The sequence below is a fragment of the Acomys minous genome (assembly GCF_964271855.1).
Source record: "Acomys minous genome assembly, chromosome: 5".
NCBI classification, from domain to species: Eukaryota; Metazoa; Chordata; class Mammalia; order Rodentia; family Muridae; genus Acomys; species Acomys minous.
In genome coordinates, this window is record NC_140494.1 from 114,015,131 (window position 1) to 114,039,514 (window position 24,384).

At 48.4% G+C, this 24,384-nt stretch overlaps 1 protein-coding gene across 3 annotated transcripts in view; it reads right to left on the reverse strand.

The window, feature by feature from the left end:
- Nucleotides 1-24,384, reverse strand: part of ACSBG1 (acyl-CoA synthetase bubblegum family member 1) — a 60,399-nt gene that overhangs the window by 14,054 nt on the left and 21,961 nt on the right. For all 3 annotated transcript variants that reach the window (XM_084782955.1, XM_084782956.1, XM_084782954.1), the window contains 6 exons: nt 13,845-14,065; nt 13,330-13,418; nt 12,713-12,833; nt 4,093-4,173; nt 3,852-4,001; nt 3,326-3,502 (listed from right to left, as the gene is read on the reverse strand). In XM_084782955.1, coding sequence (XP_084639081.1) covers nt 3,326-3,502; nt 3,852-4,001; nt 4,093-4,173; nt 12,713-12,833; nt 13,330-13,418; nt 13,845-14,065 — 839 coding nt within the window. The remainder of the gene's footprint in view (nt 1-3,325; nt 3,503-3,851; nt 4,002-4,092; nt 4,174-12,712; nt 12,834-13,329; nt 13,419-13,844; nt 14,066-24,384) is intronic.

Below are 24,384 nucleotides of genomic sequence, written 5' to 3' on the forward strand. Positions count from 1 at the left end.
TAGATGGCTCAGCAGTTAACACAGGCTGCTCTTCTTCAATTTCCAGCAACGACATAAAAGGATCTGATGCCCTCTTCTGGCATGTAGGTGTACATGCAGACAGAGCACTCCTACATTTGAAAAAAAAAATACATAAATAAAAATATTTTTAAAATTAATTAAAAACAAAACAAAGGGGCTAGGGAGATGGTTCAGTCATGGCAGGATGGGTATCTGAATTCAGCACTCATCTAAAAAAAATGTCATTGCACATGCGCCCGAAACTCCATGTTGGGAGAACCGACCCCAGAGACTCAGTGACTGAAAAACCCAGCCAAAATGGGGAATTCCAGGCACAGAAAGGGGCCTTGTCTCATGTAAATGTCCTATGTTTGGATAATGAAAATGCGGTACATATACACTATTATTCAGTTGTCAAGAAAAGTAAAACCGTGAACTTTGAAGGGTAAAATGGATGGAACTAGAAAAAAAATCATATTGATTGACCCGGAAAGACAAAGGTCACTTGTCCTCTCTCATTGGAGGCTCCTGGCTCCGAACTTTCTGATGGGAGCACATCACCTGTAGTTACTACAGCAACCAGAAAGTACAATGGGGCCATTGCTGGGATATGGGCATGGAGGACAAGACAGAGGGGAATGGCAGGGTACAAGTTGTCTGATGGGGAAGCGGGAGGGGAGGGCTCTTTAGGGAGGAGGAAGGGAGGTACATACAGAAGAAAATGAGTAAAACAACAAAAAGGATGCTTGAAAAAGCCACACGGAAGCATACTATTAAGTATTCATCTTTTTAAAAAAACCAAGAATACACAATTCCATGTATAAATAAACATGTATAGTTTTAATGAACTTTCTCATCTGGATCGGCAGCGCTCCTTCTAAGAGCCAAAGGCCACCTAACAAAAACCCCATCTTTTGAGTTGTTGGCCAGGGCTGTCTAGTAGACTCCCAAAAACACACCCTATTGGTTGCTCTTGGTTACACATTGGAGATAGAAAGTAGATCCCTATTGCTGAAGACACCACACACTTCAGAAACAGGGTTCAGAAACCTCTGAGCTGAACTGACCTGGATGCCCACCCCCCACCCCATCTCCCACTAGCTTTCATGGTGTCAAAAGGCTCCATGCAGGCTCCCAAAGGAGGGAAGCAACCAACTGTCCCCTACAGCTCCGACACCAATGCACCATGTCAGCAACCAGCAAGGCATTATAATCAGTAGCGGCTTGTATAACTTGCCAGTCGCCAACGGCTCGCTAGCTGGACTTAAGACCGCTCTGCAGGGTTGAGCCATGCCTGGTACAGGGACCTAGCTGACTGCTCAGTGTGAGTGAAGTCAAGTCTATTAGAGGAGGAGCTTCCACCTCCGATTTACTGACGCGGCACAACTCCTAACATCTGTCCTTATGCCCAGAGATTAGTGCAGTCCTCACCCCTCACCAAGGAAACTTCTCTTTGTGACAGAGAAGAGACCACTACAGAAAACCCAGCAATCAAAATGCTGAGCGGTGGAGCCCAGTCCCAACGGATACATCTACAAACCACTCCCCGACCCAAGGCTCAGGGGACACTGTGGAAGAGCGGGTGGAAAGATGGTCAGAGCCAGAGGGTCCCGGAGCTTCGGAGAGGTTGTGTCCCCCAGACGTGTCAGAAGCTGCATCCACAAAGTCTCACCAGCAAGACCGCCCACCCGTGAGCTGAACTAGGAGGAGACCAACAGACGTGCCAAAGCATACAGGGAAAGCCCGCGAGGTTGCAACCCTACCCAAAGTACCACAGGCAACTGAGGAAATCTGGGGGTTGGAGAAGTGGCCCTCCCCAGGGAAGAGCACCCTGATAATTTGCCAGGACCAAGTGGTCAGGGCTGAAAACATACATACAATAACTTTACACAGACTGAGCAGGCTATGAGTAGGAATATGTATGTATATTCTTAAATTATATACATGCAATAAGAGTTAGTAAAAAAAATAGGCCATGAATTTGAAGGAGGGCAGGGAGGTTTATAAGGAAGGGCTTGGAGGGAGGAAAAGGGAAGGAGAAATATTATGATGATTTTATAATCTCAAAAATTAAGAAATAAACTAGGGACATGCCTTTAATCTCAGCACGTGGGAGGCAGGGCTACATAGTGAGACCCTGACTCAAAAAAAAAAAAAAGTAAAAACCCCCACTTAAAAATATTAATTGTAAGGTCTGGAAAGATGGCTCCATGGTTTGGGGCACTGTTGCTCTTGCAAAGGGACCGGGTTCAATTCTCAGCACTAACACGCTGGCTCATAAGTTCTAGCCATGGCTCTACTTCTAGTAGATCCAATGGCCTCTCCTATCTTCTGACCTCTGAGGGCACCAGGCACACAGGTATACACATACATGTATGCAGGTAAAACATTCACACATACAAAATAAGATAAATATGTTAAAAGCATATCAATTGTAGATTAAAATTCCATATCATTAAAACTAATTTCACTTGATTTATTACAGAGAAGGGGAGCCTGTCTCAAAAAAAACGTTGGAGAGATGTTTCATCAGAGACCAGAATTCAGTTCCCAGCACCAACACCAGAGAGCTCACAACTCCCTGACAGCCCAGCTCCAGGGATCTTATGCCCTCTCTGGTCTCCATTTATGTGACAAACATACATAAATTAAACAATTTTTAAAAATCTTTACTTTTTTAAAATTTAAAGATGAATTTAAATTAAAGAATCTAATTTAAAATAAATTTATAGAAGAAAGCAGCTTATTTTGACTTCTAGCTTTTATACGCATGCACACAGGTGAGCACATGAGCACATAAAACACACACACACACACACACACACACCCCAATAACCAAACAAGCACTTGCTGACACATTCCCCTAGTAGTGTTTGTTTTAAGAACAGGCATGTGACACTGTCCAGGCTACCAGGTTGGGGAAACCAGCTAGGGGGCTTCTGGGAATTTTCCTCATGGTTAAAAAACTAAAGATGCAAAGAATAGGTGTATTTTATGAGATTGGGGTGCAGGGAGCTGAGCTGTGGTTACCTCTGACTATCTTGTGGTCACACTCTGAGGAAGCTGTGGCTTGATGGTGTTTGAGATTGAAGGAGACAGTTTCTATGACTTGGTATAATGTCATTAGTGTCCCTAATTGTTTGTTCATTTGAGTAAGGCTGGGAAAGTAGCTTCTGAAAGAAATCTGAGTGCTATGTGCCCCGGGAGCCAGCAACATCTGGATGCATACAGGGCAGGGCCCATAGATGTGAACAGACACGTGGGTGTGCCCTTGCTCACACATTGGACACCCATACAGGGCAGGAAGTCAGGAAGACAGACTGACCTTTAGGGCATCTGGATCTGCAAAGCAGACCTGAGCCCCCCACTGGATGCCTGTCCATAGGTCGTAGATCTGGGCAGCGATGTGGCTGAGAGGCAGGTAGCTGACCACCACCTCCTGCTGGACTTCTGCTGGCTGGATGTCCCCAGCCTGACTGCCATACCGTGCTGTCCAGGTGATCTGAGGGGAAGGAAAATGGCCCCACAGGTCCACACCGAGTCCTCGCAGTACTTAAAGTGAGGTCACCTTGGGGACTTTGGCTACCTCTTGAGAGCTTCCGAGAGTGGGTAGGTGTCCTCTTAGGCATTTCTACAGGCTCTGGAGACCTATAGGGACAGGGCTCCCGTATGCTCCCTTTGCTTCCCCTCTGCCCAGCTCTGTCTGCACTATGAGTGGATGGACATTCCAATTCATCTAGCTCATCCAAGCGGAGTAGCCAGAGAGGTTTCCCCAAGATGCTGTTGAGGAAGGACCACAACCCAGAGTCAGCCCCCATCCCACCCATCATCCATCTGGGCATCTGTCCTACGTTGTCTTGACTCAGCATCACGCCCTTGGGGTTCCCAGTGGTGCCGGATGTGTAGACAAGTACGCAGCACTGGTTGGGCTGCTGGGCATCAATGATGGTGTCCAAGGCCTCCTCAGGCACTTCTTGTCCCAGTTCTATGAGTTCTTCCATCTATGTGGCAAGGTAGGGCAGAGAAGTCAGTCTGGGTCATCTGGGCAGGCAGAGACAGGCCCCACTCGTCACCCAGGCCCGCTACTCATACCGTGTACACGTTGGCCATCTTCTTTGGAGGGGGTTCTTGGTAGATCACCACTGCCTTTAGATGTGGCAAGTCTTTCCAGATCTGCATTGACAGGAAGGCAAGTTGGGTTTCAGCGAGAAAATGGTCACACATCTTAGGAAGAGCCTCATCAGCCTGTGTTAGTCTCTGATAAAATTCTCCCCTTTCTGACCCTTGTCTCCAGTGGGACATCTCTTCCCAGGGCCCTCCATTATGGAAACTTGGAGGGCAATGACAACGGGGTCTGAACAAGTCACACAATGGAATATTAGGTTAGTGCAGATGACGAGCAGACGGAGGTACGAAGGGAACTCTAAGCTTTAATACAGAGTGGCTCCTGGGAGATACTACTAGGTGAGAAAGGTAGTGTGCCTATAGCATGATGTCATCACCCGAGAAAGGACTATAGTGTGAACACACATGAATAATGCATACACACACAAGCAAGAGGCATCTGCTTCAGTTTGCCGCAGGGACCCTGGACTCTCTACAGAGAGAGAGAGAGAGAGAGAGAGAGAGAGAGAGAGAGAGAGAGAGAGAGAGAGAGAGAGAGAGAGAGAGAGAGAAAGTGCAAAAGGAGAAAGGGGAGGGGAAAGCTCTTTAAATAGAACATATCATTTTGATCCTGGGATCATGTGCATGTTGCAATTATTTAACAAACTCATTTGTATGCGAAAGAGAAAAGCTGACTCTTCAGTACTGACAGCAACCTGACAGAAATGAATGTAAGAGTCATGTGTGGTAGCATTGCCTGGAATCTCAGAACCAGGGAGGTTGAGGCAGGGGGATCACGAAGTTAGCCTGAGTTATGTAGCAAGACTCTGTTTCAACCAACCAACCCCCACCAATACAAATGCAAATGAAACCTAAGTGTCAAGCTGTGAAACACACATCAGCACACTCAATTGCATCAAAGCTTTTTTTTTGTTTTGTTTTGTTTTATTACTTGTTTGCATGGTTTGGTGTTTTTCCTTAAAGACAAGCTCTCTCTATGTAGCCCTGACGGGCTTGGAATTCACTATGTGGACCAGGCCAGCCTCGAACTCATAGATCTGCCTGGCTCTGTTTCCCAAGTGCTTGGAGTAGAGGAATATGCCACTGGCCTCATCAAGGACTTTTATACCTGCATTTTGATTCTTCACTCTTAGGGGAAGAGTTAAAAGGAATTTCAAACTTCATCCAGCAGTTTTCTTTATTTTAATCCTGTGTGTGTTCATGTATATGTACACTTTGCCATGCTTAGCTTTATCTATCTATCTATCTATCTATCTATCTATCTATCTATCTATCAACTTTTATATCTAGGCTCACTCAGGTCCTCATGCTTATACAGCAAGTGTGTTGCCCACCGAGTCACTTCCTAGCCCCCTGCCACTTTATTTTGCCTTTAAATGTTTTTATTTATTATTATTGTATGTATATGTGCATGTCATGGTACACATGTGTGAAGGTCAGATGACCTTGCTGAGCTAGTTCCACATTTATGTGAGCTCTAGGGATTGGACTCAGGTCATCAGACTCATATAATAAGTGCTTTATCTGCTGATCCATCTAGCAAGCCCCCTCCCCCTGCCTCTGTGTGTATATGTGTATGTAGTGTGTGTGTGTGTACATGTGTATGTGTGCACATGTGTGTACATGTGTGTGTGCATGTGTGTACTATGTGTGTACATGTGTATGTGTATTATGTGTACATGTGTATGTATGTGGGCGTGTGTGTGTGTGTGTGTGTGTGTGTGTGTGTGTGTGTGTGTATGTGTGAGCATGTGTGTGCTTTTTGAGACAGGATATGTAATCCAGGATACCTTCAAACTTGTAGCCTTGGCTGACCTTGAACTTCTAAACATTCTCCCTCTACTTCCTAAATGCTGGGATTCCATGTATGTGCTACCATGCCTGGCTTCTTCATCAGTCTTATTCTGGCTATAAATCCATGCTATTATTTTGAAATTATTTGATAGGTAGTAGAGGGTTAAATTAATGTTAGCTGCTACAGTGTTTTTAAGATCAGATAAGAGAAATTCAAACATAAAACCAGTTAAGTTAATCCCCGTCGTGTAATGTCTGAATCAGAGCTATCACTGTGACTCATGGTTTAAATGTGCACACACACACACACACACACACTCCTGGGAGAAGAGACATGAGTGAAGTAGGCTTCTACGAACTCAGGGTTCTTTCTGAAGATGTGAGGGGAGAGGGAAAAAGAGCAGGGAGGATAAAGGTAAGGGAGAAAGGGATGCGTGAAGAGGGAAGGGAGAGGGGGCAGGAGGGAGGTGAGAGGGCAGGAGGGAGGGAGTGCAGGAAAGATGGAGAAGAAAAAGGAGAGGGAAAAAGAGAAAGAGGGAAAGAGAGATGAGTTGGGGTGGGGGGTTGGAGGATGGGGGGGGTGGGGAGGGTCAAGGTGGTTCAGATGAACGGAGCAGGAGAGCTACAGAACCAGAGCTCCAGACATTCTCACAGGGTCAGTGACTCACTGGTTGAACTCATCCATGCTGACAGGCATCTCACTGATGAAAGAAAGCGCAGGAAACTTGATATGGAGCAATGTCTGAGCCAGAGGAAACAGGCCTCAACAGGTGTCTTGGAGGCCACGAAGCAGAGACCCAGAAAGCCAGGTCTTAGGAGTGTTGAATTTGTTTCCAATAAAAGCTATCCAAAACCACCCTCAAAAAAGTTTAGAGCAGACAAAATATGAGTTGCGGCACAATATAAGTAAATGTAATTTATGTGTAATTGAAATCCCTAAGTATTTTTTTTAAAATAGTTGAGAGCTGGGTGATAGTGGCACACACCTTTAATCCCAGTACTTGGAAGGCAGAGACAGGGGCATCTCTGTTAGTTTGACGCCAGCCTGGTTTACAAAGCAAGTCCAGGACAGCTAGAGCTACACAAATAAACTCTGACTCAAAAAACCAAAAAATAGATAGATAGATAGATAGATAGATAGATAGATAGATGATAGATAGAAAAAATTCAAGTTAGATTACAACTATAATTCCACCAGGTTAATAATCTTAATGAATTCAAAGCAAGATAAAACACATAAACACACACACAAATAGATTTTTAAAAACCTCTCCAAGATACAGCCTGAGCCAAGTGCTAAAATCAGTGATACAGCAGACATCTTGAGTCAGGCAAGATAATACAGCACCCGAAAGGAGGATTAGGAATTCAAGGCTAGCCTCAAAAAAAGCAAAGAAAACAAGAACAAATATTCAAAGCAGCCAGAAAAATAAATATATCATAACGAGGAACAGAGTAACCGTAGACTTCTGTTAGGAGCAACACAGAGAAAACATTCGGATGAATCTTTAAGGATAAGGAAGGAAGGTCAATCAAGAGTTCAAAATCAGATGAAATTAATCTTTGATTGTTTTGTTTTTTCAAGACAAACAAATTGATCTTTGTTTGTTTGTTTCTCTGTGTAGCCCTGGCTGTCCTGGAACTTACCCTGTAGACCAGGCTAGCCTTGATCTCAGAGATCTGCCTGCCTGTGGTTCCCCAAGTGCTAGCATTAAGGGCATGTGCTACAGCACCCAGCTGAAAGTAATCTTTTAACAAATAAAGTCAAATGTAATTTTTTTCCTTTGAGGAAGAGAGAAGCTTAAAGGACGTATTGCCACAGAAGCCTAGGAAATGCTGAGGAATGAATGAGCCAGCAAGATGGCCCCAAGAGTAAACGCCTGCTGTGAAGCTTGAATTTAGGAGAGACCCAGTTCCTGAAAGCTGTCCTCTGATGTCCCTATGTGTACTGAGGCACACATACATGTGTCACCTGCCACCCCCCGCCCCCCACATAACGTAAGAAAATGTAAAAGAGAAAAGGGGCCGAGGAAGCCACTTAAGGCAGAAGGGACCTGACACCAGAGGAGACCTTGATTTATATAAAGGACTTCAGTGTCAGAAGGAGCAGGACACTTTTCACACCTACACTCACGGCAGCCAGGAGGCCAAGCCAGGAAGACTGCAGGGAGGTGGAGGCTAGTCTGGGCTATAGCGTGAGACCCTGCCTCAGAAAAGGAAAGGAAAAAGGAGCCATGCTTTTAAAATCTCCTTGAAAGATACCCAACTGCTAACGGCAAGAACAACAACAATGTATTATGGTATCTATAACCTAAATAGGAGTAGAATAGATGGCAGCGTGGGTAGGGAACGGAAGTACAGTCAGTGTCAGCGTCTGAGGGGCATTGGCTCCGGCACACTCAGAAAGTACCAAGGTCTGAGGATGCTTAAGTTCACTGTATTGTCTAGGCAAACGCGCGCGCGCGCGCACACACACACACACACACACACACACACACACACACACACACACCACTGTACGTATTCAACACAAATGTAGAGCCCTCACTCTATTCTTCTGAGATTGGGTGGTTCCTGTGAAGCTCACTGATTTGTGGGTCTACTTGCCTGCTGCTACTCCGGGTTCCCGTTACATATGAGCTTGTATGCTGGATGAAGATGCATGTGATATGTTCAAGATGCGTACTGCCGGGTCTAGAGCAAACCCTGGGGTGAGAATGGATGCCAAAACACAGCACAGGCCAAATGTAGGAGTCAGAAAGGGGCAAAGAACATGTACCCACATGTTGGCTGATGATAGTGGGGTGCGGGGGGCAAATTACTCATTTAAATTTAAAGACACAAAGTTACATTACTTATTTACGTCTGTCTGTATGTGCATGTGTGAAGGTCGGACGATGACTTGGGGGAACTGATTCTTTCCTTTTACCACGTGGCTTCTGGAACTCAAATTCAGGTCACCAGGCTTGGCAGCAAGCATCTTTACCTACTGAGCCGTTTTGCCAGCTGAGTTTTTTGTTTTGTTTTGTTTTGTTTTTTTAGACAGGTTCTCACGTATCCCAGGCTGGCCTCTAATGTTCTGTGCAGTGAGAGAATGATTTTGAACTTCTGCTCTTCCTGCTTCTATCTTCTGAGTGTGAAGACTACAGTCATGTACCTCCACACACCAGCATTATATGGTGCTGGGGGGGAACCAAGGCTTCCTGTAAGCGTTCTAATAACGGCTTCGCCACCAAAGATTATTTAAGGAAGATGTGGTGGCGCACACCTTTAACCCCAGTACTCGGGAGACAGAGGCAGGCAGATCGCTGTGGGTTCGAGGCCAGCCTGCTCTACAAAGTGAGTCCAGGACAGCCAGGAATAGAAGAGAAACTCTGTCTCAAAAACAAACAAACAAACAAACAAACATCAAGACGTCACATCTGCCAAGGATGCATGATGAAGTATTTGGGGAATGAAATAGCATGGTGTCAGAAGAGTTGCTTTAAATTTAGTAAGAAGCATGTGAGAGCACACTGATAAGTATGAAACCCGATAATGCAGGGAAGTGCCTCTGTTATTATTTAAGAAATTATTTAATACAAATTTTGTCTTAAACCTAAAGCAGACGTTTAACCGAGATTCCGGATCTGGACCTCGCCTTCTTCAGCTATAAGCTAGGGATGGTTTGTCTCCCTGGCAGAATCTAGTAGGCAGCTTTTTACGCTGTCCATCCCTCCCGCACCCAGGATCCAGATGTAAACATGGGAGGGTTTAAGAGAGAGCATCCAATTGGCTACAGGGCCTGTCGAGTTGGTTTTCCTTCTTGTAAGCAAAGGCTCAGTGAAACCACTGAACTAGGCCAGTGCATGGGTGGGAAGAATGTTTATTGTAAATATAAAACTGCCCCCTGGCTATCAGGTGGTAGAGACAGTAACCGGAGGCATCTGGAGGAGTCCAAAGCTGCCATGGCTACCTCAGGGTGGCAGGGAGAGAGAATTGGGGAGCCAGGCATGTTTGCCAGTTTTAAGGAAAACAATGGAACAGTGGAAGAGAGGGAGTGGAAGCTGAAATGGCCTAGAAGTGTGGGGTAGAGGGAAGACGAAGTGCGCAGGCCGGAAGACCTATGTGGCTTTCACATGCATTACAGGTAGATGCTAACGTGAGGAAGGAGGAAAGAGCCCAGAGGTTAGCTTGGAGCTTTGGTATGTTACGTGTTTGTGCTAATAGGGAGGTAGCAGTAGGGGAGATAAGGGAAGTGGTTCTTCCTGGCACACAGAGAACCATTTCACAGACTCCTGAGGAATACTGGGTGTAAGTTTCTATCTGCCAGCAATGCATCTGAGTCTAGCCTGAGCTGAGTCCAGATGTCATTTAGGATGTTGTCAGTGGCGCTGCCATTTTGGGGCTTGGGACCTAACAGTTCTTCCCCCCGCCCTCTGTGCATGTGTGTGCCATGCCACAGGCTGACAGCAGATGTCTTTCCTCAATCACTCTCAGCCTTATTTTCTGAGGTCTTTCAGTGAGCTTAGCCAATGAGCTTCTGGATCCACCTGTCTCCTTTCTCCTCTTGCACCTGTGTTACAGGCACTTGCTACGGTTCTGGCTTTTCATGTGTGTGCTGCTGATCCAAGCTCAGGTTTCACAACCATACCTGATAGGCACTTTAGTCACTAAGCAATCTCCCTGGCCAAGCTAGATTGATTCTTTTTAAAAATTGTTTTCTTTCTTTTCTTTTTTTGAGATTATAATTACATCATTTCCCCTTTCCCTTTCCTCTCGCCAAACCCTCCCATAGACCCTTTCTAGCTCTCTTTCAAATTCATGAATTCTTTTTTTCACTAATTGTTGCCATACACACACACCCTTAAATACATATATACAGCCTGTTCAGTCTGTACAAAGTTACTTGTATATTATGCTTTGAAGGCTGAGCAGTTGGTATTGGATAACCAGATGGTATGCTTGTCCCTGGGGAGGATTATTTCTCCTGCTCCCAGCATTCCCTGGTTTGCTCATAGTTCTTGGTACTGGAAAGATTTCAGATCCAGAGGATCAGGGTGTTTGTCATGAGACTGTGTCTCCTAGGAATGCCAGAAGCTCTACCTATGAAGTCTCACCAACAGGACAGCCCAAACATGGCCTTGTTCCCAAGGACACCACCAGTGGACATGCTAACATGGACGGTGAGGAGAGCTCATGAGGCCTCAGCCCTATGCTAGACTGATTCCTAACCATCAAGCCTTCAGGCTTAAGCGGTCCTGGGGGAGCCTGACACTGTTCTGGATTAGACTGTGATGAGTAAGGCTCAGAAAATGACCTAACGACCTAGGTGCTTCTGAGGCCCCTGGGCTATCTGAAGACTTCTGGGTAATACTAAGTCCCAAGGTGCTTTGGAAAGGCCAGGAATAGACGAATATCTCTGATGACTACTCCAGCAGAGGCATGGGAAGACACCTTCCATGGCCTTGCCGGAAACCCAGATCTCATGGTTCTAGAAGGTTGACCAGTTGGCCCTCAGACCAAGAGTTTGGAAAAGGGGATAAAGAGGCTTGAAGTGAGCTCAGCCCTCCTTGTTTCAGAGGATTGGTTGAGGCCACACACTCTCAACCTATCTGTCCACTCCTGATCCTACACACTGATCCAGGCCAGACAAAGGGGGATGCTCAGAATGATATACTGAAAACAAGGCTTAAAAAAAAAAAGGTCCCATAAAGAGTCAGGACAATCCCTCACTAGCCAAGGGAGCCACTGGAAAAACCCTTCATAGTGAAGCAGAAGGGCTGGGAAATGGAGTTTCCACATCACTCTAAACTGGTATAAAAGACTGCACTTACACGTCTTAGACTAAGCAAACTCCCATGGAGTCTGAAGAGCCTGAGTATAGGGTCGCCAAGTATAAGATGCAAAGGTGGGTCCCTTAGCCAGCTTCACTGACAAGTTCAACAGGGCTTGTGTTGTCACAGCCTGCCAGGCCAACGCTGTTGTTTGAGAAGTTGTCTCTTAAGTTGATGATTTAGGTCCCTTCTCAGACCTTGTTGGAGGTCCCGGTCCCCCTGCCCTCCCCTCCCACAGCTTTTCTGCCTCCCAGCTCTGAGTGGCTCCCTGGCCTCTCTCTCAAGGAGGAGCCATGCTTAGCTTCCTTGCTGTGCTAGTGTTACCTGAGTAGGCCCGGACTCTGGGAACTTCCTGGAGGTCCCCTCACTTTGCTGTGAGCTAGTGATTCTCAGTCAGGGCTGCTCACAGCTTCACCTGAGGGAGGCTATGTTAAATCATGAGAGGACTGTCTCCAGGAGCTTGTGCTAGGTGTCTCGCCCACAGCCTGGGCCTGCCCTAGGGAGGATTTCTGCAGCCAAGTGAGAACTACAAGCCCCATCTCGTTTCATCTTGGCTTAAGAGACTTTTCCAGCAGAGATGAGGGGAGGCATCTACTGTGGTCTCTCTGGAAACCCAGGTTCCATGGTTCTGGAAGGTTGACCAGTTGGCCCTCAGGAGCAGATGAGTGCCTATGGCCCAAGGAACATTTCTAGAGAACAAACCAAGCCAAAGAGGGGCCCAGTGTCCACAGCCCTTCCTTTAGGTAAGACCCTGTCCAGAGGGAAAGCTATGGTAGACAATGGGCTGGCCAGCAGTGTGAGTGAAAGATGCTCACTACCCCACCCCGACCCGGCCCCCCACCATACATGTGTGTATACATGTGTGTTGTATGCTCATATGGGAGATACGAATGCTAGATGGGAGGTAAAAGTATCCGTGCTACACTAGAGTAGGTGTGAGCCTTTAACCACATGTCCACTGCTCCTTCCCACCAAACCTTCAGGATCTTTCCCAGCTGCTTCTGTGTGTCAACCACGATGACGTTGGCACGGCAGTCATGGGCGATGTACTGGCAGGCCTCAGGGGAGCTGGTGGTGTAGATGCCAGTGACAATGCCCCTGTGGGAGGTCCAGGAAGATTCATATCAGGTTCAGTGGAAGCATCCCCTCCCCACCGCCTCCATCCCCAGGGACTCCCAAAAGCCTTAAGGTGGGGCCCCTAGTCATCTCAGCAGGCAGGGATGGGAAAAAGTAGGCCTGGAAGGCCCTAGGGGAGATATGGGAAGTTGGGGAGTGGTAAAAAGGCCCTTTAAAGAGATAACCCCAAAAGCCAGATGTGGTGGTGCACACCTTGAATCCCAGCACTTGGGAGGCAGAGGTGGGCAGATTGCTGTGCGTTGGAAGCTAGCCTAGTCTACAAAGCGAGTCCAGGAAAGCCTGTCTCAAAAAAACAAACCAACTCAAACCAAACCAAAACCAACACACACACACACACACACACACACACACACACACACACACTTAAAATCAGAGAGAGAGAGAGAGAGAGAGAGAGAGAGAGAGAGAGAGAGAGAAAGCCATCTCCTGCCCACAGAAGCCCTGGTTAGCTACTCACCCTGCAAACACCGTCCCCACTGCAGAGAAGAACCACTCTGGAGAGTTGAAGCCGAGGATCGCCACACTGTGGGCACGCTCCAGGCCGAGCTCCAGGCCAAAGGAAGATAGGCAGGTCAGTTACACAGAAGGGGCCTTTCCTGCTCCTGCTGTTCTCCAGTGGACTGCAGAGACCCCTCCAGTCCCATCTCAGGGTCAGAGAACCTCCTGGGGAATCAGTTTCTGGCATCCCTGTGGACCCTTCCTATGGCTTTCTGGGGGAGCCTAGGCTACTGGTTTCCCAGCCCTCCTTGAAGGTGACCTGCAGTAAATGCTCCATAAATGTAAAATTCTTAGCACAGGGCCCAGAATATGGTATTAGCCCAACTGATGGTGTCAGGCTTTACAGGGATGGTTTCTAGGGACCTTGCCTGGTGGAGAGTTGGGGAGGAGGCCTATAAGAACTCATGCCAGAAAGGAGGTGGGGGGGGGTGGGGGGGGACGGGGAAGAAAGGATGTGCAATGTGAGGCTCCTACCTTCAAGAAGCCTTTGGCTACTTTGCGGGCAATCAGGTAGTATTGGTAGTAAGAGATGCGTTCCCACTTATTCTTGTGCTTGAAGCCCAGAGCACTGAGGTTCCCATACTTATCCAGGGCCTCGTAGAACATCCGGTGCACAGTATAGGGCAGCTGGGTGCAGAAGGGCTCCAGGCGTAGGCGCACTCTCCCGTCGGCCCGAGTGGTCCATAGTGCTTCCTCTGCAGGGGGCAAGATGGCCACAGTCCGGTCAAGCCTACCTGAGTTGTCTGCAAGGGATGCAGTTCTGACCTGGGTAGAGACCCTCCCTCTCTGCAGCTGCTGCCACTGCCGCTGTCACTGCCGCTGCCACCTCCAGGACAGGACCTTGGGAGCCAACAGGCAAGGCCAGCCTGGGGTGGGCTGGAAGGCAGCTTGATGGAGCACCTCTGGGCTGGCTTTGGAAGAGGAGCAAAGCTTAGGGATACAGCAGGAAAGAGAAGAGAAAACAGTGAGACGGAATCTGGGGAGATGGAAACTTCTGGGCCTTTTTCTGCTTTTATCCAGTTGGAGCTTCACTGTCAAAGTTGGGTTGGGCAGAAGCAAAGCTAGCGCCTGCTCACAAGAGTAAGATTGTCTCTGGGCTCAGAGCTTCCCTGGATCCTGCTGGGGACAGGTAGGGACAGATCCAGTTGGACAGAAAGCCAAGGCTTTAGAGAGAAATTTTGGAGGGGACCGAAAACCAACAGGCCTAGACCCCTAGCCGCTGGAGCCTGCAGTGTGGAGGACTGCTAGCAGACCATCGAGACGCTAAACTCTGCCAGGATCTTCTCATTGCATTCTCGTGGTATGGATCGGGGCAGCCTTATGTCACAGATGGGCAGCTGTGACCCAGACAAGGTTCAGCTACTTTCTCCATGTCACATAGCAAGGAAGAGGCAGCGTCAAGGCTTGAACTCACATGTGCCTGAGGTTTCACCCCACAGTTTGGGACACCGTGTGTGGTGAACAGAGCCCAGAAGAAGGCATCTTCCTCTTGGCTGAGCTACTTAACGTGCTGGGGTTGAGGCAAACACTACAGCTTGCATCTGTTTCCTCAGAGGGAAAGGCAAGGCGTTTGCCGTTGAGGATGGGGACTGGAAGAAATGATGCATGTGAAGGAGACTTGGATACTCACTAAATGCACACCCTCCTCCATTTTCCTATCTGTATGGGAAGTTTGCTTGGGCGATCTGAAACTCTTTTAGACCTTTTTGTTTGTTTGGTTGGTTGGTTTTTTTTGTCTTGTTTGTTTGTTTACAGGCTCTCAAGTTTACAATCTTCCTGACTCTGCCTTCGGAGTACTTGGATTCTAGGTATGTGCCACCATATATGGCTGGGCCTCCCTTCCCTGGGACAAGGAGGATTATTCTAAAAAAAAAAAAAAAAAAGGGTGGGGTGGGGTGAGGAAGCACAATGTGGGTAGAGAGTGAGCTGTCCAGGATCCCTGAAGCTTCACTGCTGTCTACTGACCAGACACACCCCATCAATTGTAACCCCCCTCGCCCTCCCCCCCCCAACAGGAAGCCAACTTCTGCTTGCCTCAAGGCTGGTACCAAAAGGGTATCTTGCCTCTGATCCTGTATGATTTAAAAAAAAAAAAAAACAGACGAGATGCCCTTGTCTTTCTGAGATACAGTCTTCGGCTGCAAATAGAGTTTGAGGTTGGCAGAAAAGAAGTTAAAGCTCCTAGGCCGGAGACAGGACAACATATCCAGGCGCAGTCAAAAGGAAATATGAGGCCAGGGACATGGCTGCCCGTGAGAAATAGAGGTTGGGCCAGGGGAAGGCACCAGAACAAGGGTCTGACTGTGGACCTGCACTGGCAGAGGCCAGACCCAGTTGGCTGGCATCCATTCACCTTTTCCAACTGAGCATCCCTTGCAGCTATTGCTGGAGCTCACTGCCCTTAGGGTGCAGGAATGAGCCCTATCCTGCAGCCCCAGGCCAGCAGCCCCAGCCTCCAACTCTGCCTTTTGCATACTCGGTCCACTAACTAGAAGGCTGAAGAAGGACGGACTGTAAAGAGTCAGGGTAACTTGGCTTCCAAACCTTGACCCTGTCACTCCCTGACGTGACCCTAGTAAGTTATCTTCCTCTTGGCTGTACTGTGACCATGGAAGGTAGGAGGGGTTAGTGAGGGCAGAGAAGCTGGGTGCTCAGGCAGTACTGTGGGGAATGAAGGCAGTGGACGGCCCTACTGGGAGACAGCTTAACAGTTTCCCACACTCACTACAGCACCCGGCATTGTGGCTCCTAGGATCTATCCAAGACAAAAAAAAAAAAAAAAGTGTGTCGCCACAAACGTATACATGGATGCTTATAGGAATATTATTTACCAACCCAAGAGGGGAAAGAACTCAGATGTCCACAGACAGGTGACTAAAGGCACAATGTGGGTGATCCATGTGACAGGATACATCTCCATTCTAAGAAGGAGCAAGAACTGATTCTGATGTGGAGACAGCTCAAACTATGTTCCGTCAAAGAAGCCAGATGCAAAAGACGATGAATCTCGTGATCCCAAGTATAAGAAGAATCTAGAGAAAGACTGGCTGGCCTCCTAAGGTAGGACTGGGAAGGGCCATAAGAAGGACATAAAACATCCTCTGGAGTTGATGAAAATATTCTAAAAGTGAATTATGGTCAAGTCTATTCAACTCTGTAAATTTCTAAAAAAACAAACAAACAAACAATTGTTGGATTGGGCTTGGCCAGATGGTTCAGCAGACACAGACACTTTCCTAAGGATCTGAGTTCAATTCCTAGGGCCTACACAGTGGAAACAAAGAACTGACCCCTGCAAGTTGCCCTCCACCTGCATAACATGGTACCTTCACATCCTCAACCTACAAACACGTAATAAATAAATAAGCTTAAAAGAAATCTTTGGATTGCATACTCATATAAACTATACCTTAGTGAGGTAGCTTCTAAAGGAGAGAAATGAATACGAGGAGGCCTGGGGATGTGGCGAGTGGGCGGGTGCTTATCCATCGTGCACAAAGCCCTGGATAAACTATGTGTGTACTACATACCTATAAAACCAACCCGAACAAAGTGGAGCCAGCAGGGTCAGAAGTTCAAGGCCATCCTGAGCTACATAGTAAGTTTGATGGTAGCTTGGGCTACATGAGACTCTGTCTCAAACAAAACAAAACAAAACAGAACAGAACAAAAGCCAGGTGGGGTGGAGCATGCCTTTAAATCGCAGAACTCTGGGAGGCAGAAGCAGGTGGAGCTCTGTGAGTTCGAGGCTGGCCTGGTCTACAAAGAGAGTCCAGAACAGCCAAGGCTACACAGAGAAACCCTGTCTTGAAAAAACAAAGTAAGCTGGGTGGTGGTGCCACACGCCTTTAATCCCAGCACTTGGGAGGCAGAGGCAGGCAGATTGCTGTGAGTTTGAGGCCAGCCTGGTCTACAAAGCGGGTCCAGGACAGCCAAGGCTACACAGAGAAATCCTGTCTCGAAAAACCAAAAAGAAAAAGAAAAAGAAAAACCAAACCAAAACCCAACCAAATAAAAAACAAAAAAGAAGAATGTTGCTCTTCCAAATAGAGCAAGGACCCAGAAACCAGTGTGTTTAGTATGTGTGGAGCTGGGCACTGTCTTATTCACAGTCCTTTTCCGACAGAGTCTTCTGACTGCTTGGACCAGAAAAAGTGGCCTCCTCCTATGATCTCTTCCAGAAGCCCACACCTCGCTGCACCTGTCCCCTAGCTGCCAAGCTGAGCAGAGGTAAGCTTCAGTCTTGTGATCCACTGCTAAAGCCTCCCTCAAGCCAAGCGCTTTCTTTCCTCTTTTTCCACACAGACTGGGCCTTGCCAAGGCCTTGCACATGCAGGGCGAGTGCTCCACTGCGATCCTGCATCTCTGGCCAAAGCAACAGGCTTAGCGTTAAGCAGGTATAATCCCTTGTTTTGATAGGAAAATCGCAACACTTCCTCTAAGAAAGATGTAATGGCTCCGAAGCCTGTGCTGTAAGAACGGGTGGGCCTCCTTACTCAAAGGCAGCAGAAAGGAGTTGCTTTTTATTTGGCTGCTGTTGCAGACAGTTTTTTTTTTTTTTTTGGTTTTTTTTTTTTTTTGGTTTTGTGTGCGGCTGGGGCTACAATCTATACGATAGCCTACACTAAGCCACAAACACAGCTCAGCGGTGCGGTTGGTGTTTATTCAAAAAGTAGTGGGGCAGGAGAGGGACCGATCATGGCACTTGAGTAATAACCACAGAGGGAAAACTCAAAATGCCCACGAGACTTCTGTGGCTCATGTGTCAGCATCATAATAAATAATGCATCGTAATAAATAATAAATGGATGAGAGCCTGGCGACTTGCCATGGAACCCACAGCACAGTTTTCACTCCCACAGAGAAAGAAGGGCCTCTTGCTTTCTTTCAGATGTGGAGCCTCTACTTGTACCATCAGTCTCTTCGCCTTTGATGGAGACCCTGGACAATGTGATAGATCTCTATTCTGAGGAAAGCCACAAGCTTGGAGAGAGTACAGTTCCTAACAACATGTCTTTGTGAAATGGCTGAGTAGACTGTGCTCTCCGCACAAAAAAAAATTCAGTCTGTGATGTAGTGCATATGTTAGCCATTCCACGTTAAATACATGTCTTAAAATAGTCTGCCATAAACACATGGGGTTTGTTTGTTTTGGGTTTTTGTTTTTCGAGACAGAGTTTCTCTGTTGTAGCCTTGGCTATCCTGGACTCGCCTTGTAGACCAGGGCGGTCTCAATCAAACTCACAGCGATCCACCTGCCTCTGCCTCCCTGAGTGCTGGGATTACAGGCGTGCGCCACTACGCCCGGCAAATACATGGTTTTGAATTTGTCGATTAAAAAAATTTAAGGTGGAAATCAGAAATGCAAGCACAATAATTATGCCCCAAAGCCTCTGTGTCAGAGAGGTAACAGGGATCAGGGACTCCTGAGGAGATGGAAGAGGGTATGCCACACAAAAGAGGGCAGAACGCCTCAGCGGCGGGGTCTGGTGCCCAGTAGGTGCGGTGTGTTGGCTGAGAATGGCCCTCAGACTCATGTGTTTGAATACTTGTTCCCTAGTTGGTAGAACTGTGTGGGAAGGACTAGGAGGCGTGGCCTGGATGGAGGAGGCGTGTCACTGGAGGTGGGTTTGGAGGTTTCAAAAAGGCTTCACCATTCCCAATTAGCTAGCTCTCAGGTTTTGGTTTGGTTTGGTTTGGTTTTTTTGGTTTTTTCTTTTGTGCTTGTGGATTGAGAGGTGAGCTTGCAGCTGCTGCTTCAGCACCACACCTGCCTGCCTCTTTCCATGTCCCTGATGCCGTGATGATCATACACTCTAACCCTACAGAGCCATGAGCTCAAAATGAAATGCTCTCTTTTATAAGTCACTTTGGTTGTGCTGTCTTATCTCAGCAATAGAAAAATAACTAAGACAAATGAAGAGCCAGAGTTACCAGAAATTTGTATACATGTGTATATTCAGATTTACTATATGTACTATATATAACCTATATTTTTTTGGACATTTAAATTTTATTTATTTATTTATTTATTTATTTTAAAAATTATGTGGGCAGATCAAATGTAGTCATTAACCAAATCGCCCATCCCAGCCTCTCTAGAGGACAGATTTCTAGAGGCAGAATTACTGGCTCAGAAAAATAAAAGTGCTTTTAAATTTTTGTTTTGGTCCTAGGGAATCTGATACTTTAGATTGAACCCGATCACATTCTAACAATGTGTTCCTGCCCCTGGGCTCCAGCCCCAGCCATGTTTTTAAATTTTTTTTTTAATAATTTATTTAATTTTTAAAACTTTGTGTGAATTGGTGTGAAGTTGTCAGATCCCCTTGGGAAAGGAGTTACAGAGAGTTGTGAGCTGCCATGTGGATGGTGGGAATTGAACCTGGGTCCTTTGGAAAAGCAGCCATTTGCTCTTAACCACTAAGCCATGTTCATTGCACATTTTTGGACAGAGTTATTCATCTAATGTTTTTATATCTTGGCCCTGCTTTAGCCCGGGGAGCCTATACTTTTGCTTTTGTGTGCTCGGCTTACCCTCTGCCTGAGAGGAGGAAAGACAGGTGGAGTGAGAGGCGAAGTTGGTTGGTCTGCAACTCAGGCCCCTCCTAGTCCAGCTGATTCATGAAACAGGCCAGAGCCCTGGCCTTGGGGAGCCATGCCGCAAGAACAGGGTTTCCCAGCAGCTCGAATCTCCTGGCCTTCCTGTCCTCAGGCCCAGCTAGGCCAGAAAAGAAAACCTGGGGAAAGGGCTAGCCCCTCCCCTCCCCGAGACCCAGTTATCCTCTCTCAGGATCACATGAGTTGAGCGCTATCTGTATGCCCTCAACCTTCTGTCACCTAGCTAAAGCTATAGGTCCCAGGGAGGCAAGTGGTGGCAGAGCTGAGTGACAGACCTGGGATCCAGAACCACGCTGCCTGACACTCACACTGTTCTCTTCTGAGGTGCCATCCCTCACAGCGGCCTTCACTGTAAAGCGTGTTCCCATATCTCCTCTGGGAAAAGACAGTGACTCTTGCCCAAATCCTGTCTTGGTAACCTTGGACTTCTGGCTGATAACGTGTCCCATATTCTTCTCGCTTCCAAAGTGTCTTTTCTAAACCCAAATCAGATCTGCTCAAAAACCTTTCTTCAAGCTCCTGGGACTCTGACCACTCCCTTGTTGTCTGCCAGGCTCTCTTTCTCAGCGACCCCATCCTCACTTCCTGAGATGTTCCTGGTCTCCTTTGCCTCCTCTCTCCATACCTTTGTGCATGTTTTGACTCTAGCAGGAAGACCCTTCGCTTGGCTATAAGGACATATTCTCTGTCACGTCAAGACCCACGTGGTACCTTTGGCTGAGAGTCACCATCCCTAAGCTAAGTGGGAACTGAGCCGCAGCTGCACCTGCCTCCCCTGCTTGCCAGTACAGGTGACCTCCCCTTTGGGTCCTGGGTATCAGCAGCCAGGTACCGAGCAGGCCCTTTAGGCATCTAGAAGAGATTACATTGGCCTCCTCCTCATTCTAATAGAGGCTGAGTAATCTGTCTCTCTGGCTGGGGTGCTCGGGACCAGAAAGACTTAGAGAATGAGGGACTTCCAAGACCCCTCAAAAATTCAACAGGGTCACAACCATTGCCTCTTTGCTATCCTTAAGCTAATGTTCACGCTGGCATAACAGCCATGATTTTCAGCTAGCGGCCAGTTGAAACCACCATCACCCAGCAAAGCAGCCAGGGGAAGACTCCAGACAGTGACTACTACAGCTCACTCTGCCACGCAATCGGAGGCAAGCCAACAGAAGCCTGTGCCAGAAGCCACAGCCCCGCAGCTAGCTGGGTACTGCCTACTGCAGAGCCAGGCTGCCTGGGCATGTGGGGTGGGCTTTTCCTGACCCACTCACACTGCCTGTTGCCTCCCTTCTCTTCTATTACCTTTCATGTTGCCCGTCATCTTGGCCTGACCCTGGCAGGGCGCTTATCAATCCACCCATTGTGCTAAAGGGTGCTAGGGCAGGGAGGGAGGTGTGTGTTCTAGATTTTTCGTGTCCCCCCCCCCCCCCGAACAAAGGCTTCTAAACAGCAGACTGAGAAGGAGAAAAATACCAGCACAGGGGTGGAAGGTGAGGGGTGGAGGGCAGGGGTGAGGGGCAGGGGTGAGGGGCAGGGGTGAGGGATAGGGGTGTTTTCTGTAGTCTGTGGGAATAGGCAACCTCAGAAGCAGGGAGGGGAGGAGGGGGAAGAGGGGAAGGACACACACTGGGCCTGAGGACAAGGGGCTCTCAGGCCAGTGGCAGAGTTCTCTCCAAGACCGAGTGAGTGATATCAGACATGGCGCCCACACTCCCGCCCCTGGTGACCTGTGGAGAACCAGCCCCAGGAAGTCTTCTCACACAGGGATCCCATGAAGAGGGCCTCTAGGTGCCCTATGGGCCTCATGGGGGAGCACTCTTAAGGATATAGAAGGTGCAGAGATCACCTTGGCCTCAAAACAGGAGGAAGGATAAGGACAAGGCACGAAATTCAGAGTGGCCTGTTCAGACCTTGGTGGTACGGTGTAGACTATTCTGCTATAAAACAAAAACAAAAACAAAACAACAAACCAACGAGTTATTTTGTTTCTCTGTACTTGGTAGGAGAAGCCCTGGAGCTGGCAGCCCCTGCTAGGCTTGCCAAGTGATGAGTCAAGGGTAAAGTGACCCTAGGCAGATGTCTGCCATCCCTGAGCCTTGGTTTTCCTGTCTGAATGTTAACAAGGAGACACATAACTCCTATGAGCCTCTCCCAATTGTTGCTCTAGGGTTTCTAGTCAGCTTGGATGACACACAGGAGATCCTGGGGTAGGTACCTGCTGGGGAGGAATGAAGTCTGGAACCCTCCTACCTGCCCTGAAAGGAAAGTCCCCAGGAGAGGGCAGAGGCTCGGGACAGAAATCAGTGTCTGAAGAATGTCTAGGAGGCGCCAAGTACCTGACCCCTAGAAAGGTCTCTCCAAGGACCGTTCAGATGCATCTTTGGCTGACAGGGCTGGGATTACTTCCTGTTTGCATTTCATAGATGAGGAAGCACTGCCACCATCTCTTTGGGCCTCCGGGAAGCCCTTCCCACTTCACCCAATCCTATTTCCACAAAGGCTAAGGTGATATCTAGGCCTCTGCCCGGCCCCCAGCTTCAGGCTCTGAGCTCCTTGAGATAAGGAAGAGAATTGTTCCCTTCTGTCTCTCCAGTTTACTGCTCCAGCCTGGGCCTTCACATGTGTCCCCGGGATAAGAGTAAGGGACCAGGGAGTGGTAGGGACCCTTGAGCCGCAAAGGTCCTCCCTGGCCTAGGGACCAAAGTGGGGTCAATGCCCACTTCCCAAACCCTCAGCTTGGAGCTCCTCCAGTAGAACTTGGAACTTCCCCGGGAGGGCAAGCGGGTGGGCTGGAGGGGGTGGAAAGTTACCCGAGTCAGCACCTCTATCAGCTGTGTCCCTGGCAGCTGTTCTCCCTGGGTCCCCTCCCCCCTCTTCTTCAGCTGGGGTTCATGTTTAACCTAGAAAGGGCTAGAAAGAAATGTGTCTCAGGCCCTGGCACAAGGCTGCCTTTGTGTGGAGGTCAGATTCCAGCAATTGGCTTGGCACCACTGTTCCCTGGGAGCTCAGCCTGGGGCCTGGAGTTTAGGACCCTCAAACCTCTTGGGAACCCAAGGAGACCAAGGAACCTCTGAGGGACCCCTGGTGAACCCTGACTCCAGCAGGGGAGAATCCGGGAGCTCTGTAATAGCTAGGTGGACGGAGACTGGAGCTGGCCTGACTCCTGTATGCAATGGAGTCTAGGGCCCAAAGATACAGGATGGGCCGTTAGGAATTCTACCTCTAGTAAGCTGTTGGGCTCAGAGAAAATCACTTCTGGTTGTAGAGACCCACGTCTTTCATCCCAGCACCCAGGAGGCTGAGGCAGGATAACGGCAAGTTCAAGGACCACTGGGCAACAGAGTGAGATGCAAGAGAGACAGACAGACACGCAGAGAGAAGCAGACAAAGGGAAACAGAGAGAAGGCAGTTTGGGAATCACTAAAGCTCTCTGTGAGGTTTCTATTCTCAACTGGAAGTGATTAATGCGCCTTTCCCGTCTGCTGCTAGGAAGAAGAAAATGAAAAAGCACTTTAGCAGGAGTCCAACCGCAGCAACTGCTCAACAAGAGGCAGCCGTACCCATGTGGCTGCTGGAGAGGATTATGGGACTTTCTATCCTGTCTGGATCCCACAGATGCTCCTCCCAGGCCTTTGGAACGTTACGGCACTCACTCAGTTCAGGAGCCCCATAGGCAGGGACACAAGGTAGAGTCAAGACAGGGCCCGCTGGCCTGTCCCTGACAGATCCCCACAGTCCTGGTAAACTAGTTGTGGTGGCTTTGTGCCCACCCTACACTAGCTTCAGTGTCCTCTTCTTATCCTTTCTGTCCCCGTATATCAGATGGCACTGCAGACAGGGCCTTCACTGGGTGTCCATGCCCACCTTGTTCAGACCTGCCTTTTCCTGTACCAGCAGTGCAGGCATGAGGATGGTTGTATTCCAGCTGAGCAACCGAGGCCCCACAGGCTAGAATCACCTGTGCTTGCTAGGGGAGCCAGATGCCCTCGGGCTCTCCCAAATTAGCTCCCTTCCTTCTCTTTCAGCTGTAAGAGCGCCAGCGTTACCACCCACCTCCCAGACCTCTGAGCCTTTCAGGCTTCCCCGGCCTAAGATACTGGTTCTGACACCTGCCCTTCAAGCGCCTCAGGCAGCAATTAACCTTCTTGCTGTTTGTTCAGGAAGAGGGCACTGGAGGGAGGACAGCAGGTCAGTGAGGTGCCTGGGCTTCCCCAGCACGCAGCACACGGCAGGGAAAGCTGCCTGAGTCTCTTGTTAGCTCTGCTTTTTGCCTCTTCTGGAGCCTAGCAAACCATTCTCTGAAGGCAGGGCACAGTCTGGCTTCTTCTCCTCTACCTCTGATGGGTGGGGGTGGGGTGGGGGAGACACACACATGTAAGAGGCTTAGACACACAAGACGTGC